Raw genomic sequence first — 16,490 nt, forward strand, 5'->3', positions numbered from 1 at the left:
GATTCATTTGGAAGCCCTCACTTTCCACTTTTAATATTTTCTGGATACCAGTGCAACATTCAAGCTGCCATATATAATTCCACATTTGTATTTATATTGTATTTCACAGTCATATCTGTCCATCACATTTTTTAAAATGCCATATTTTGCATTTTAATCATTACTGATAACATCCTGGATCCTATTTGAATTCTTCTTGTGGTTTTTTGTTTTGTTTTGTTTTTTCTTTTGAGTATCTACTTCTTCAGAGGTCATAGTTTCTCTTGCAATATATTTTTTTTTTTTAATCTTTAAAACTATAAGCTTTACCTTAAAGAATAGTTTTGTCAGAATAGATGCACTTGGGTACAACTAGGGATCATTGGGAATGCTATATAAATTCCCAAATGCAATTCATTGCATTTTCTTCTCAATTCTATACCAGGTCTTTACCCATCTTTATTGCTGGGCTTAGCCATATGTATTGATGAACCAATTCATTGGCTGTATATCTAAATGTCATAAATTATGCACATTTTTTGTCCCGTATAGATTTTTTTTGAATGGATTTTTAAGCCAATTTCCTTTGGACAAGATTCTTATTGAGGAGGCCTTATAATGTGGAAGCTTGATGCCATCAGCATAAAGTTATATGCAAACAGGATATCGGAGAAAATGGCACCTTCCATCCATGGTAGAAGTATTTTAACTTTTTGTCCTGTCTTAAACCCCTTTGGCTGTCTGGTGAAGCCTACAGACCCCTTTCCCTAAGTAATGTTTTTAAGTGCATTAAATAAATAAGCTTACAATAGTAATCAAAAAAAATTTGTTTAGTCCTTAGACCCCAGATTATGAACCCTCAATCTGTAGGTGTAAAATACATTCTATTTTACTGGTTAACATTTTTGAGTATGTCACCCTATTTTATACCTTGCTTATACTTTGCTTCATAGTAATTGGAGCATCACTGAATATATTACTGCTTTTCACTATCAAAAAATCTTGCTGTTCTTTCATGGGAGATGGTTTACTAGACAACCTTATGTCTTTCTCTACCACAGTAAATTATATGTATATATATTTTTTGACTTGATAATCCACAAAAATTTCACCTCATAAGATCTTGTTGTATTCCTTATATATCTTAGCTGTGACACTGTGAAGATGTTTGATAGGTTTGGTTTTTTAAAATTTCAGTCAGTATAATAGAAAATTAGGAGACATATTAACTTACTATAGAGAATCACATAGCAAAGTTCACATAGCATAGTGTGATGAAATTAAGGAGTGAGAGATAATTGTGCTGAGAAAAAGGGAAAGAGAAAAGTAGAATGGTAAAAATTATCTGCCACAAAACAAGAGATAAGAAAAAGGTTTTACAGTACAGGGAAGAATGGGAGGAGAGAATAGGTGAACCTTAATCTCATCTGAATTGGTTCAAATAGGAAATAACATACATATTCAATATAGAAATGGAATGGGACATGGGAAGGGGGGGGGAGGGTGATAAAAGAGAGGGCATATTGGGGGAGGGAGTGCTCAGTAGCAAAACATTTTTGAGGAGAGATAGAATGAAAGGAGAGAGAAAAAATGGGAAATACAAAAAGGAAAAGTAATTGAAGCAAAATTTTAGAAGCAAGTTTCTCTGATGGAATATTATTGATTTCTGGGAAATGATGACCAGGATGCTTCAGGAAAAAAAAAACAAAAAACTTGGAAAGTCCTCCATGAACAAAGTAAAATAAACTGTAATAACAATGCTCTGGGATGGCAGTTGTAAGTGACTTATTCTCAGTAAGACAATCATACACAATTACTTTGTAGGACTTAGGGTAAAAAAAAAGTCCTATCCATATTCAGAGAAGGAACTGATTATGTCTGAATGCAGATCAAAGCATTCTCTATTTCTCTTTTTTTTTTGAGGGTTTTATTTTCATTAGGGTGGGAAATCTGTTTTCATAATTTGACTTTTTTTGAAATGTTTTACATAATTTCACATGTGGTTTCTTAATTGTGAATGTGGATATAAGAGAGAACTTGCAACTCAAAAATACTTAAAAAACAAATGTAAAAATATTTTTGAATGTAATAGGGAAAATGTTAAGTTGAAAGAGTAAAAAATTATATTTTTTTGTTTTATATATTATTTATATACTTTTTTATATTTTTTTTATATTTTACTTATCTAAGCTTAACATTTAAAAAATGAGCAACTATCTTGATTGTTCATGCTTCCTTCTGTTTTCTGTACATTTAAAAAAATTATTTTAGTGACTTTTAAAGTGTCAGTTTATATTGATCTTTCCCTTCCTCTAAAAATCTTTCCCTGTTAAAACATTGTCTCTTCCCGCACATTGAGTTCATCACCTCTATCAAGAACTGAGTAACATGCTTTATCTTTATCTCCTCTCAGCATATTACTTGCTTTTATTAGTTGTCTCTTAAAATTTTTTCCCCCTTATATAAGTTTATTGTCATTGTATAACTTGTTCTTCTTGTTCTGTTCACTTCACGGTACATCAGTTTGTACTTCCCAGGATTCTTTGTTATTGTCTTTTACCATTTTTAAACATTTCACTACATTCATGGTACAACTTGTTAAGCTGTTAATCTTCGTTATTTCCTTAATTTTCAATTTTTTAAAAAATCTTTTAATCCTTGCTTTGGGAGCAGGAATTTTGTTTTGTTTTCACCCACTTCCTCCCTTCCTCTCTAATCCCCACCTATTTATTAAGTTTTTGATGTATTTTTACATTAAACTCTGTATATGTTTTCAAGCCTCCTGGATTTGGTTCAGATAAGAGTAAAATTCATCTTATGTACATTGCCCCCCCAGCCCTTCCTCCATATTTGTATACTCCCAAGTTATGAGGAAAGCAAATTCCATTCCCTTCCTCCTTTGTATGCATGTTCCTTTTATCCCATCTTTCCCCTCTTAAACCTTTCAGAACCAAACAACTCTTCCAGGGCCCTCTTTCTCTGATTGAACTCTTTCAATATCCTTTGAAGACATTAAAGTTTACTTGTTTCCTCTCTTCCGATTTTAGCAATATCACTATACTGTCTCTCTTAATTGGTCAAATGAATTTACTTTTCTAGTTTTCTCAAGACCTTTTTTTTTTTTATTTTCAATTTTTCAGATCATCACTCCTCATTTAGTAGAATTCACCATTGGTTTTGTCTATAATTTCTTGATATTTGAGCGCCATCTAGATATTTACAGGATTATTTTCTTTGATGTGGAAGCTTCAGATTTTGAATCTTTTTAACGTTCTTGGGATTTTTTTCTTTTGTCTTTTTATCTTAATTTTGTGGTGGTTATACATTAAATCTGGGCAATGACTTCTTTAAACAGTGTTGAGACTTTTTCTTTATCATAGTTATTAAGAAGTTTCATGAATCTTTTATTTTAAAAAAAAGTTTTTCTTGATATTTTTTCTTTCTCATGATTTATCCCACATTATGTCTCCCCTCTTCCCAAAGAACCAGTGCTACACACCAAAAAAAGTTCTTTTACAGAAAAAAGAAACCAACATTTATCAATATTTTAAAAAATCTGAAAATGGAACATCCATGAACCTCCCATCTGAGAACCTGTTTTTGAGAGTCTGGTTTAGGTGTTTTCTTGCACAGCTTTGCTGGTTTTAGAAATGATGTTGCTTATAAAGTACTATCATTTTCTTTTTAATAGCTTTTTATTTACAAGATATATGCATGGGTAATTTTTCAGCATTGATAGTTGCAAAACCTTTTGTTCCAATTTTTCCCCTCCTTCCTCCCACCCCCTCCCCCAGATGGCAGGTAGACCAAAACATGTTAAATATGTTAAAGTATAATATATGTATACATGTCCATACAGTTATTTTGCTACATAAGAAGAATTGGACTTTGAAATAGTAGTACTATCATTTTCTGTAATGTATGACATGTGAGTTTGTATTCTATATCTTGACTTTCATGTTTCTCGACTTGGCAAGAAGATGAGATGAGGGTGTTTTAGGGGATCTCTTTCTCCCTTCTCTTTGTGATAGCTAATTTAATGTGCCAAGTTTCTCAAGGACTTTAAATAGTATTGTAACTCATCTTTATATTATAGTTTTCTTCAAAGCACCCTGTAAGATAATTAACACAAATACTTTTCAGATGAGGAAACTGAAAATTCTGGGTGTTTTAAGTAATTTTCCCATAGTCTCAAAGCTAATGTATAAAACAGTATTTGAATCCATGTCTCCAAATTTGACATCTGTTCATTTATCTTTCAATCAGTATCAGGGAAGGCTTCAGAAAGGAGACATTTTATTTTTTAAAATCTTTTCCATATTTGTCTTTTTTAACGTAAATTGTATTTTTTCCAATTACATATAGTTTTCATCATTCATTTTAAAAAAGATCTTAAATTTCAAATTTTTTCTTCCCACCCCCGTCTCCAAGATGACAAGCCATGTGATATAAGTTGTACATGTATACTTGATATATTACACATGTACAATCATGTTTCCACATTAGTCATGTTGATGACACCTAATCATAGGATGTCTGGTTATAGGATAAGTCTCTAGAGACATACATTTGACCTTAGTCTCTAGGGACTTGAAATGCATGCTCAGTGATTCTTGTATTGCTCCCATTTGCTATCTTTCCTCCCAGAAAACTTCCTATACATGAGCCCATGTGGGCTGAGGCATCTGAATTATCTGCCAGCCTTTGGTCTCTTTTCTTTTCAAACATCTTTCTTTCCAAACATCTTTTCCAAGATGTTTTTCATTGTCCTTCCCTATGCCCATTCATGTTGAAATCACCTAGTATTAAGGAATAAGCTGATTTGATTGGAGGATTTGTTGAATTTTTAGAAATGTCTCTGCTTCTTCAGTTTTTAATACCAGATATTCAGAAGCTGTAGTACCTTTAAGTTGGTCTTTTCTTGCTGTCTGTCATGAGCATAGCAAGGCAAGATGAACAAATATCCCCATGAAATGCAAAATTAGAAAAGCAATTCCATCAGTTCTTTTGTTCATTTCTAAGAGGAATTTATGAGCTGCCTTTCTATTTAACTACAACTTTTTAGTTTTCTGGTTTCCTTTATAATAAAAACATTGGTATTGAAATGATTCGATGTAAATTTGGAATATTCCTGTGGTGTAGGAAATGAGTTGGTGGATTTAGAGAAATGTTTTTACAAAAACATGAAAAGACTTGGTCATATAAAGGATGTATCAGAAAAACAGAAGACAAACAAGTGATGAGTGCAACGATGACTTTATGTTGCTATATATGCAACCACATATATATCCGATCTTAATTGTAGCCTGCTTGGAGTAGATGGTGGGAGGGGGAAGGAGAAAAAAAGGATAACACAAAAAGTGCACAGCAGAGAACAAAAGAAAATCTATTAAATCTATTAGGGAAGCAAAAACAAACATCTTCTTTTAATCTATAGTATTATGTTATCTTTCTTGAAATGGAAATGTATTGTTTCATGTTTTGAATCCTCTTATGTTATATGCATGTAGCAACGTTTTGATTTTTTTTTTTAAGAAATTATTCAGTTTAGTTCTTTTAATCACTGAATATATCTTGCATTTAGAGTACTGATAATTACCCATGAAAACTGATCCTCGGTAATCTCTTCAATTTTTTCCTATCATTCCTCTATTGTCATTATAGAGGCAGAAGGGGGAGACGAAAGAACTTTGAGACATTTTTTATTTTTATCTCCCTCATGCTTTGCTATAATCAGCATTCTGATCTTGAGTGCTTTTATTAGGCTTATTCTTAAAACCCTTGTAGCCTGATAAAATTTGTCAGAGTTTGTCTGGTAACATAGATTTTACTTTTTTTTCCAATATAATTATTTGCCTTTATAACTCTGTGTGTTCTATTTCATTTTTTTTTTTCATTTTTTTTAAACAAAAGCTGTTATTTTCAAAATATATGCAAAAATAGTTTTCATCATTCATCCTTGCAAAACTTTGTTTCCCATTTTTTCTCCCTCCCCTATACAGCAAGTAATCCAATATATGTATGTAGTTCTTATATACATATTTCTATAATTATTATGCACAAGAAAAATCAGATCAAAAAGAGAAAAAGTGAGAAAAAAAACAAGCAAGCAAACAACACAAAAGGTGAAAATACTATGTTGTGATCCGTATTCACTCCCCACGGTCGTCTTTCTGGAGCACAGATTTTAGAATTCATTGGCAACTTCACACACAGTCATGAGACTATACTAGATAACACTTCTCTAAAGAATGTCAGTTTCCTTAAATAGATTAATTGATTTAAAGCATTGTTCCTCCTCTTCATATCTGAACCTCAGCACATTAAACAAGAACAAATGTCAGAAAAGAAACGAAGAAAACAAGGATTTATTAAGTCCCTATTGTATATCAGCACTATACTAAATGCTAGAGATAAATACATGAAGAAACACACCATTTGCCCTCAAGAAACTAATATTTTGTCAAGGGAGGACAAGAAATAAAATTGAGCTGAATAGTGGTAGGACCACAGGAAAACTGGACTCTAAAAAGTAAGGAAAAGGCCTGGAAGAAAATGAAGGCAGTTCAGCCTGGCACCTTACACAAAAAGGGTGTCCTAGAGGAATGCTACAATGCTTTATAGAGAATGAGCAGGGAATAGAAAATTGTAAGCTGAGAAAACAGAAATTAACTGATTGGGTTATATTAAAGGCTTGCCTCAGAAGAGTAAAATTATGAGGTCTTATATGTATTTATACATTTACTTGTCCCCTAGCTATGCCAGTAATAGATGTTTCATCCATTACATTTGTAGTCCTACTATCTAGAAGAGCCTGACAATGTATAGGTGCTTAAAATATGCTGAAAGAGAAAGATGGATCATTATGGAAATATTTTAACCATCAAAACAAATCAATAGTTTCTATTTCATAGCTATTTTTGTTGTCCATTTTGACTGACCTATAAACATATAATAGACAATTATTATAATCTTCCCTACCTCTAATTTCTGTTCCTGTAAAAAAGATTCCCAAAACTTTAATGGTAATACCAAAAGGAAAGAGCCTGCTGGATGCTGTTATTATACTTTCAGTTTTTATTGACCAGCATCAATCTCTGTTGACAGTAGGGATGACGGGATAGGTAAAACGTGATAATTTGGATTGGCTAATAACAATAATAGCATTTATATAGAGCTTTTAAGGTTTCCAAAGAGCTTTACGAATATCTCATTTTCTCCTTAACACTCTAAGGTAGAAACTGTTATTACTCCCCTTTTATAGTGATACTACATATATATTTTTGTTTATATGGAATCTTTCTTTCTTTGACCTTATTGGGTTTTATGCGTAGTTGTGGGATCTTTATAATTCCAAATTGTTTTTAAAAATGAATTGATCATTTTATACTCAACTTAAAAAAAACATATACTCCTTAAAGTTGACTAACTTCACTTTTATCCTCTCCATCTTTTTTCTGAAGTGATATATGTACTGTGGTATGATTTTTTTTTTTTTTATTGCTCTTATTAAAACTGATGAGGAATCTTGAGAAAAATTGGATTGTGGTGTCATATCTGTTAAGTAGAAATTACAATTTCTTATTCTATAATGAAAATTAATTAATTCAGCCACCATTTGCTAGGTGTTATTAATTCCATTTGCTAGGAATTAATGATCATTAGAAAGGGGCTAAATGCCCTCTTTGTAGTGGCCAGAAACTGGAAATGCCCATCAATTGGAGAATGGCTGAATATATATATGTCGTATATGAATATTATGCAATATTATTGTTCGGTAAGAAATGACCAACAGGATGATTTCAGAAAGGCCTAAAGAGACTTAACACAAACTGATGCTGAGTGAGACGAGCAGGGCCAGGAAATCATTATATACTTCAACAACAATATTATATGATGATCAATTCTGATGGACCTGGCTTCTGGATCCATCAATTCTGATGGATCATTTCAGTAATGAGATGAACCAAATCAGTTCCAATGGAGTAGTAATGAACTTAACTAGTTACACCCAGCAAAAGAACTCTGGGAGATGATTAAGAACCATTACATTGAATTCCCAATCCCTATATTTTTGCCTGCCTGCATTTTGGATTTCCTACACAGGGAATTGTACAATATTTAAGGGTCCAGTTCTTTTTATACAGCAAAATAATGGTTTGGTCATGTATGCTTATTTTATATTTAATTTATACTTTAATATATTTAACATCTACTGATCATCCTGCCATCTAGTGGAGGGGATGGGGGGAAGGATGGGAAAAATTAGAACAAAAGGTTTGGCAATTGTCAATGCTGTAAAGTTACCCCTACATATAACCTGTAAATAAAAAGCTAAAAAAAAAGGAAAAGGGGCTAAATGTTAAAAGATGGCTAGTCTAAAATATCTCTTTGCATTCTTTATTTATAAAGAAAAAATGCTCCAGATAGAAACAAGATTGCCAATGGTGTTTTAAAAGTAAGGTTGACCTTTGATTTTGTACAAGTAATAGAAGATTAGGACATAAAATGGCTGAACAATCTAAACTATGTTCTCAGGTTCCCTCATCAATATTTCAAGATTTGCAGTGCAGGATTAAATGAAACTGTTGAAATTCAGTCTTGCTCCCAGAATATACCTTGCCCATCCCTACATTGTACAAACTATAAATATTATAGGAAGAGAGACTCATTATGTCCTAGAGGAAGCATTTATTAGTTTCTTGTGTCATTCAGAATGGCTGTCATACAACCATAAAATTTAAGAGTTGAAAGTCCTTAGGCGTCACCTATTTTATCATTTCTGTAGCATTCTGTAGTCAGCCTCTGTTTGAATACATTAGGTAACCATAAGTTTACCATGTCCATAGACAGTCTATTGTGTTTTTCATTCAGCCAATAGCCATTTATTAATTGCAAAGCACTGTGCTGACTATTGGGGGGAGTAAAGACAGAATCAAGATCTGATTTCTAGATTGAGTGGAGAAAAGGGAGAAACATGGTAAATATTATAAACATTTGTACTCTATTGAAAGCGAACTTGTTCAGTTATTTCAAAAGTAGGACCTTTTCTCCACTCAATCTCTTAAAGCCTTTTTGAAGTTTGACTTTTCCACAGAGCCCTTGCCCATATTTCCCATATCTGAACTCTTAATAGCACCACAGAATTGAACATGATCCAGCTCCCAGTTACATTTACATTGTTTGCTGTTGCCCTTCATCACTGAATAGCTACTAAATGTCATGCCATGCCAAAATGTATACTATGGTAGAAGAACACTAATTTTAGAGTTTCGAATTCTAGTTCTATTTTTAAAAGTAGCAGTGGGAATGACTTCCCAAAGAAAAGCTGAGGAGAGAGGAGAGCTCTAGGCATGGGGATAGCCAGGGAAAAATATTCAGAGTCCAGAGAATGCAGTACATTGTTTAAGAAACAACAAAGCTGCCAGTGTCCCTGGATCACAGACTATTCTCTTTTATAATTGGCTTTCTTATTGATAATGAGATTAAAGGTAAAACCTTTTTGATTTTGATTATTTGAAAATAAGCTGATTAGTTAAGTGTCTCTTGGGAAATGATATGTGTTATATTTTTGGAGTAAAACTTTTTGAATATTCAAGTACAGCTTGCTCCCTAAGTTATACACATCACTTTCTGGATCCTGCCCTCTGGTACTTTGAATACAGATATTAACTGTTTTTAACTATTTAAACAACTATGTTTCAATTTAGTTTTCTTTTGTAATCCTGTACACTTTAGTGTATTCAAAAACAGATGAACTTTATAGGCTTCAAAGTACTCATGGGATCTTTAACAAAAAGCGATGTTTTAATATTTTATGAATACTGTGGCAGCCCTTGGGTGAAATATGTTGTTTCATTCTCACTTAATTTATTATTAGCCATAACAAATTAACACAACTAGAACCTCCTTATACCTACCATCTGTCTTTGCCCTTTGGATCTCCTGCAATTTGGTTCACTGAAAATAATGGTATCCTGTGATTCATAGCAATAGAGGAACATTGAGAGAATATTGGTAGTTAAATTTGGGATCACTCAAAGTAGTTCAATATTTTCCAAATACAAGCCAGAAAGATGATATGGGACGTGTTTATATTTACATGATACCTTAAATGATGATCAACAAGCAATTATTAAGTATCTATTATATGCCATGTACTCTGATAACATGGGGCATTTCATAGTAAATTACATTTTTAAAGTTACCGTGATATATTTTTTACCTTTCAATTCATATAAGTTTTTATTTATTTTTATCATTCCTGTTATCCTTAAAGTTTTCATTATTTTCTTTTCCCCCAAGGATTCCACAATTTCATCTTTACTATCATCCACCAATAGTGAGAACATGATTATAGATTCTCTTGAGGTCTTGTATAAGTCAGATTTTGGAGGAAAACATGACCTCTATATTCAGATAAATATATCAATTGGTTTTGTATGTTACTTTTAGTTTTATCAGGTTAATTTTTTTTTTTCAAAGAAAGAAAAATAGAAAATTGGCTTATAGTGAATGACTTTTCTGGAAATTTTTTATCTTTAGGTAAGGATTGATGAGTATGATTATTCTAAGCCACTTGAGGGGCAACAAAAAAGACCATTTGCAGAACACTGGAGAAAGCACACACTTTCTTATGTGGATATCAAGACTGGAAAGGTATGTGATAATTTACTCTGCTAATGTCCCTTTCCCTTTAGGCCTTTTGAATACTTTTTAATTTATATTCTCTAACATCAATTGTAGGTATCCTAATAAGTATTTATACACAAACACATATACATCAAAGTGGGCAAGGATCTGGAATATAATTCTTGCTCTTTTTTTTAAATTGTTGCCTACTTATCAGTTCTATTTAAGGGAGAAATAAAAATATACTTGTTTCTTTAGAATTGTATTTATAGTCAAGCCGTAAAGAACAAGTGACTTAGTTACAGTTTCCATCAACCCAGTAGCTCTCTAATTAGTTTTCTCTATCTTAGTGAAATACTTGTAACTTTTTGTCAGGTTTGAATTTTTATATGTAAATCACATTTGATTAAATCGACAATATTATTATTATTGGCAGATAATTATGCTATGTGAAGGGAAATAACTATGCTAGCTCTACATGATTGTTATATAATTTATTAACTGTATAGATTAAAATACCTTAAAAATTTTGGGAAAAAAATATTGGAGAATAAATTCCTGATTAAAAAGAGAACTGCTATTCACATTTATCTACACTTTAATGTTTGCCAAATATTTCCTTCCTGATCCATAGGACCCATTGTTATCTGGTGAGAAAACTTAGGCCTACAAAGTTTAACTCACTCATTTGTCTAGGTGGGATTCTGTCCCAAAGCTTATGAATCATTGCTTTTCAGATCCCAATGAGCTAGAGATAACGAAATACTGTTTAAAAATTTACTTGTGGATTTATTGAGTAGTGTGGGATAACAGAACAGACAGCATAGTATTTAAAACTCATGGATTTAAGCCCTGGACCTGCCACTAACCAGTTGTGGGACCTTAATCAGCTCACTTTATCTTTTGAGAATGCCCTTTCTTCACAGCTAGAATGAGAAACTAAATGACCTTAGATCCCTTATAGCATCATTATTCTGAATATTTATTAAGGAAACTTTTAGGTATATTTTCTTATGAATATTGTGATGTATATATATATACACATACACATGTGTAATGAAAATTGTCCTAAGCATCTCTAGTGCCTGCTAACAGTACCTGACACATAATTGGTGCTTAAGAGAGGTTTATTGATTGCATATCATCAACATATATCTCATCCATTAAGCATATATTAAGCTGAATTTTTCTTTCACTGCCAACAATTTAAGGAAGAAGATTAAAAGCACAGTTACATTTCAGTGTGTTTGGGTTTAAGTTGCCAGAATTTAAAATTGATTCAGTACATTACATGTTCTTCATGCAATATCAAAGCTCCTCTAAACCTTAATACAAGGCTTCTGAAGTTTTTTCCACTTTTGACCCCTTTTTACCTGAGAAATTTTTAATACAACTCTGGGTACATAGTTATATAAAATAGAACACACATTTACTGATAATAGTAATAATTTTGCTAGCCCCACATTGTTATGTTTAAGTTTAAAATTTAAGATGCCTTTGCCTTAATAAATGGCCCTCGTGATTTGAGGAAGAAACTCTCCAAAAATTGATGGGTCATTCATGATGCAGGTCCATTGTCTTTTTTTCACAACTCAGGAAAAATAGTGGTAAAAGAATGTTAAGCATTATCATTACTTTAGAGTCCTATAACATACAGTTCAGTTGAATCCAGAAAAAATTGAATGTTGAAGAGTAGTTTTGTGGGGAAAATCATATTAACAATCTGCGAAAGCTGAATGGAATTGCTGGTCGTTATTGGTCAATCAGCAGATACATTTTTTGTGTTCCACGTAACTGAGAATTCTGTTAATGCTTATAATGAAAGTAAAAATTACTTGAGGATTAGTAACTGAAAGATCTCTTTTTAGAAAATTAAAAAAAATTGTAATGAAATCATTATGATTTGAAGCATAAGCTAATGTCTCACTTGTTCTTTTTTTAGGTTTCTTTGGAATATAGACCTGTAATTGACAAAACTTTAAATGAAGCTGACTGTGCCACAGTTCCGCCTGCTATTCGCTCTTATTAACTTTCTAGATTAGTTTGTGTAATTTATGTATAATAATGCCTCAAAGTATCTGGTATATTTGTGTAGCATAATCTTTTTAAAAATTCTGTTATTTGTAAGGGGTAAAAAACAGTATTCATGTGATTGACTCGAATTATCATCTAATAGCTAGAGACTCACTTGTAAACTGAAACTAGGGAAAAACCTTCCTATGCTTTATTTTTTGAAGCAATAAAACCAGGCATGTTTCTTACATAAAATATATTAAGTGTCCTTGCATTTGTTAATCTTTCAGAGACTGTTCAAAATAATCTTGCATGCCTCCTATTAGCATATTTTTCTGTTCAATATATAGTGACGGTATGGTAATATTATATATTGCAAATCTTATATTAAATTCAGAATATGCAGCCATGTTAAATTTTAAATAAAAATGACTCTTCCTGCAACACTCATTACTTTTTTATACTAAGTAAATTGTTTTGTTAAAGATAAAGACAAATGTCCCAAGTCAATAAGCTTTAGTACTTGAAACTGCCAGCCTTTGATACTTGGGCTCAAAGAATTATTTCTATGATTGCCTTCTTTCACAAACTACTACTTTAATCATTCCTCACAGGATCCAACTAAATCCCTCTGAGAAAACTAACAGACAATACACAAACTTTTCTCACTTTTGCATTTTTTTTTCTCCAATTCAAAGGAGGTAACTTTCCACTTTTAAGGAAAAGAAAAAACGTATCCTTTGCCAATACATTTTTCCAGCCATACCTTCTGGCTAGATAAATTACTTGAAATTTAAAGAGCTGGGGTTTCTCAACTTAATGTCAACAAAGCTTGGGATTTACTTGGGTGTGTTGGGCTAGAGTAGGAAACATGACAAAGGCAGAAGAAACACTAAGCTCCAGGATGGCAGGATATGTTGACAATCATAGAGAAGGGAATGGAATGCTTGCTTGCAAGTGTTTCCCAAAGATTTATCCAGATCCCATTAACTTGAAACAGTATCCACCAACTACAGTTTTAAGAGTCCTAAATTGTAACAGGAGATTGTTTTACTTCATGTTAGTACTTAAAAGAGCCCTGGATTTGGAGAGGATCTCCGAGTCTTGACTTCTTTACTATAAATCCCTTGGCAAGTCACTAAATATTCAGCCCTTGTTTGTTTTCTTCTAATATTAATCTAACAACAAAGTTGGGAGGAAAGTGCTTTGTAAATACACTTTTTTTGTGTATTTTCAAGTGGCACAAAGATTTAAAGTATCTTCTCTATCAAATACCTGAGAAGGTTTATATTGTAATACTCAACATTAAAAGTCCGGGATACAGCTAATCTTTCAGCATAGTAATTGTACTTGCGTAACAATTCCCTTGGCTAAGACATCTGCAAAGGAGAGATGTCATCTGAGCACTCTGGGAGAACATAGTGAAGGTAACAAAAATTTACTTTTGAAGAGCTCAAAAACAGCTTATGATGAGAAACACCAATATTGACCAGCTTGCCATGCCATAATCAGCTAATGGTCATGGTTCATTTTTGGCAAAATTATTAGGCAGCCTGTATGAAAAGTTATAAATGTCAAGTAGAGAGTGACTATAAACAGAAAGTATAGTTACTTCACAATGTGGGGAACATTGTTGCTCTTACAAGACATACCCACACACAATCAATAAGCACTTTTGAGTGTCATCTGCAAATGTAAAAGACATTTTTAGGAAGAAGTCCATTTGAAAAATTGCATATTTGGTCCTCTTAAGGAAAACAAGAACAAAAAAATATACTCACTTTTACAATCTATTTAATTCTTAAAAGTCAAAATTCTAGAGAGATCTTGCATAACTAGTCATTTTTGCAATGCACTTTTTTCCCTAAGTTAACTAACTCTTGCCTAGATTTTAGTTAAAAGCTAACCTAGGTATTAAAAGGTTGAGATTTTTTTTTCAATTTCCTAAGCATCAGCTTTTGAACTAGGATGAACAATGGTGAGGTGTGATACCCACTAAGAGAAAGGCATTCCTCTGTGATGGAAGCCCCTGCTTTCAGTAACTTCAATATCACTCCTCTTTTGGCACTAATAACCATGAGTTAATATGCTATCTGGCAAAAAAAAAAAGGGAGGGGGGGCCCAGGGAATTGAGCATTGGTCTAATGATAAAAGTGCTGGATACCATTGGGTGGAGTTTGAATCTTAGATCTCCCATTTAACTCCCTTCTGTGATGCTGGAAAATTTGGGAAGATCAGATTAGATGGGCACTACAAATTTTCTCCAGCACAGAATTCTGTGACCCTATGAGCATGGGGATTTCAATTAGTGTGACATTTCCATATTGTTTGTTCTGCATTTGTACAGTCCTTCAAGCATTCTCCCTCCTTCATTTTCAACTTTTATCTTGCAGAAGCTCCTAAAAAAATTATTTTGATGTCCACTATTAGGGATCTTTGAAATTTGACACTTTTAAATTTTTTAATCTTTATAACTTTGTATTTACATCACCTTTATTTCCCTACCCTTTCCCTCGCAAGCTGTGCCATAAGGCAATAAGAAATAAAAGGTTCATTAAAACTAGCCCACAGATCAATGACACTACATGTAGTCTTCCAACACTTATTTTCTTAATTCTCCAAAGTTAGGAAGGCAGTGTTTAATAAAACATTCACCAGTCAGGTCAGATAATTTGAAATTGCTGTGCAGTAAAATGGAATAAGAGACAAGATTACATTAACATTGCACTTTAACGTTTACAACTTATATTCATCCAATTTGATGCAACATCTGCATTTTTAGGGATAGGAATTTCATTGAATAAAATTTTGCTATGTGAGGAAATTTCCTAAGTTGATTTCTCTGCAACTTCCAGTCTTGGCTTCTGAGAACATTACGAGGTCAAGCTTTTTCAGTAAAGGTCAAAGGCATGACTTCCATAAGTAACTGTAAATAACTGGTCTCTAGGCGTTAGTCATAAGACTGCCAGTAAACTCGGTCACTTGATCAATCCGCCAGCCTGCTTAAGGACCAAAACAAATAACCCAATTAGAAATGCTTACCTAGTAAAGCCCCTCCTTCAGTGTTACGTCACCTTAGCGCCAGAGTGGCTACCCCACCCAGGAGGGGGGTTGGGGCTCACCGGAAGAGCCTCCTCGCCCGCTAGTAACACTTGCTTCAAGCCCTTTAAACGCCCCTTTTCCATTACCCTGGGAGATGAGGGTTTCTGAAAGTGAGGGCTTTGCTAAACTTGGGGGCAGGCGAAGGTATGGGCTGTCAAGGGGCTTAGAGATCAATTAACCCACCCCGTTTCGGTGACAGACGAGGAAACGGAGGCCCAGGGAAGGGAAAGGCACCTGGGCATGCGTGTGCGTGTGTGTGTGTGACAGACTAGCAAACAGGCTCGGGGAGACACCTTGACTTCGATAAAAGAAAATGAGAACCGGGGAAGCAAAGGCCACTCCTGCCCTCGGTAACAAACGAGAAAACTGAGGCCCCGGGAGGAAAAAGGCCATCTTGACTCCTGTAACACGCCGAGGGAAGGAAAGACCACCCTGCCTTCATTAACTGACGAGAAAACTGAGGAAGGGAAGGAAAAAGTCAACGATGCAGGGGCATCTGGCTCCAAGAGTCCCGTGACAAGTTAAAAAGCGGTCTTTCATAGAGCAAAGCCCCGCCCTGCCGCGCCCGCTGAGGACATCTCCACCCCCGTCCTCCCAGGGCTCCGGAGGCGTAGCATCCTCTGAGGGCCTCCTTCCACCTGGATCCGGCGGCTTCCCTAGCCAAGCGCCCTTTCGTTGCCAGGCAACGCGACCCTCGCGCGGAGACTGGCGGCTCTCAGCCACGTGACGCCCCAGCCGCCTTCCCGGAGGTGGCTATTTGCCCG

At 33.9% G+C, this 16,490-nt stretch overlaps 1 protein-coding gene and 1 long non-coding RNA gene across 2 annotated transcripts in view; one reads left to right on the forward strand and one right to left on the reverse strand.

Annotated features, from left to right (window-relative positions):
* SDHA (succinate dehydrogenase complex flavoprotein subunit A) overlaps positions 1-12,881 on the forward strand; it is a 45,623-nt gene extending 32,742 nt beyond the window's left edge. Inside the window, exons 14-15 of the mRNA XM_031946068.1 lie at positions 10,525-10,638; positions 12,554-12,881. Of these exons, the coding sequence (XP_031801928.1) occupies positions 10,525-10,638; positions 12,554-12,640 (201 nt within the window). The 3' untranslated portion in view covers positions 12,641-12,881. The remainder of the gene's footprint in view (positions 1-10,524; positions 10,639-12,553) is intronic.
* Positions 12,727-15,998, reverse strand: LOC116420533. The gene is made up of 2 exons (XR_004230876.1): positions 15,910-15,998; positions 12,727-15,623 (listed from the first exon to the last, which is right to left on the reverse strand). It is a non-coding gene; the product is annotated as an uncharacterized LOC116420533 (long non-coding RNA).
* Positions 15,999-16,490: the final 492 nt, after the last annotated feature.

Source organism: Sarcophilus harrisii, chromosome 1 (assembly GCF_902635505.1).
Source record: "Sarcophilus harrisii chromosome 1, mSarHar1.11, whole genome shotgun sequence".
Taxonomy (NCBI): domain Eukaryota; kingdom Metazoa; phylum Chordata; class Mammalia; order Dasyuromorphia; family Dasyuridae; genus Sarcophilus; species Sarcophilus harrisii.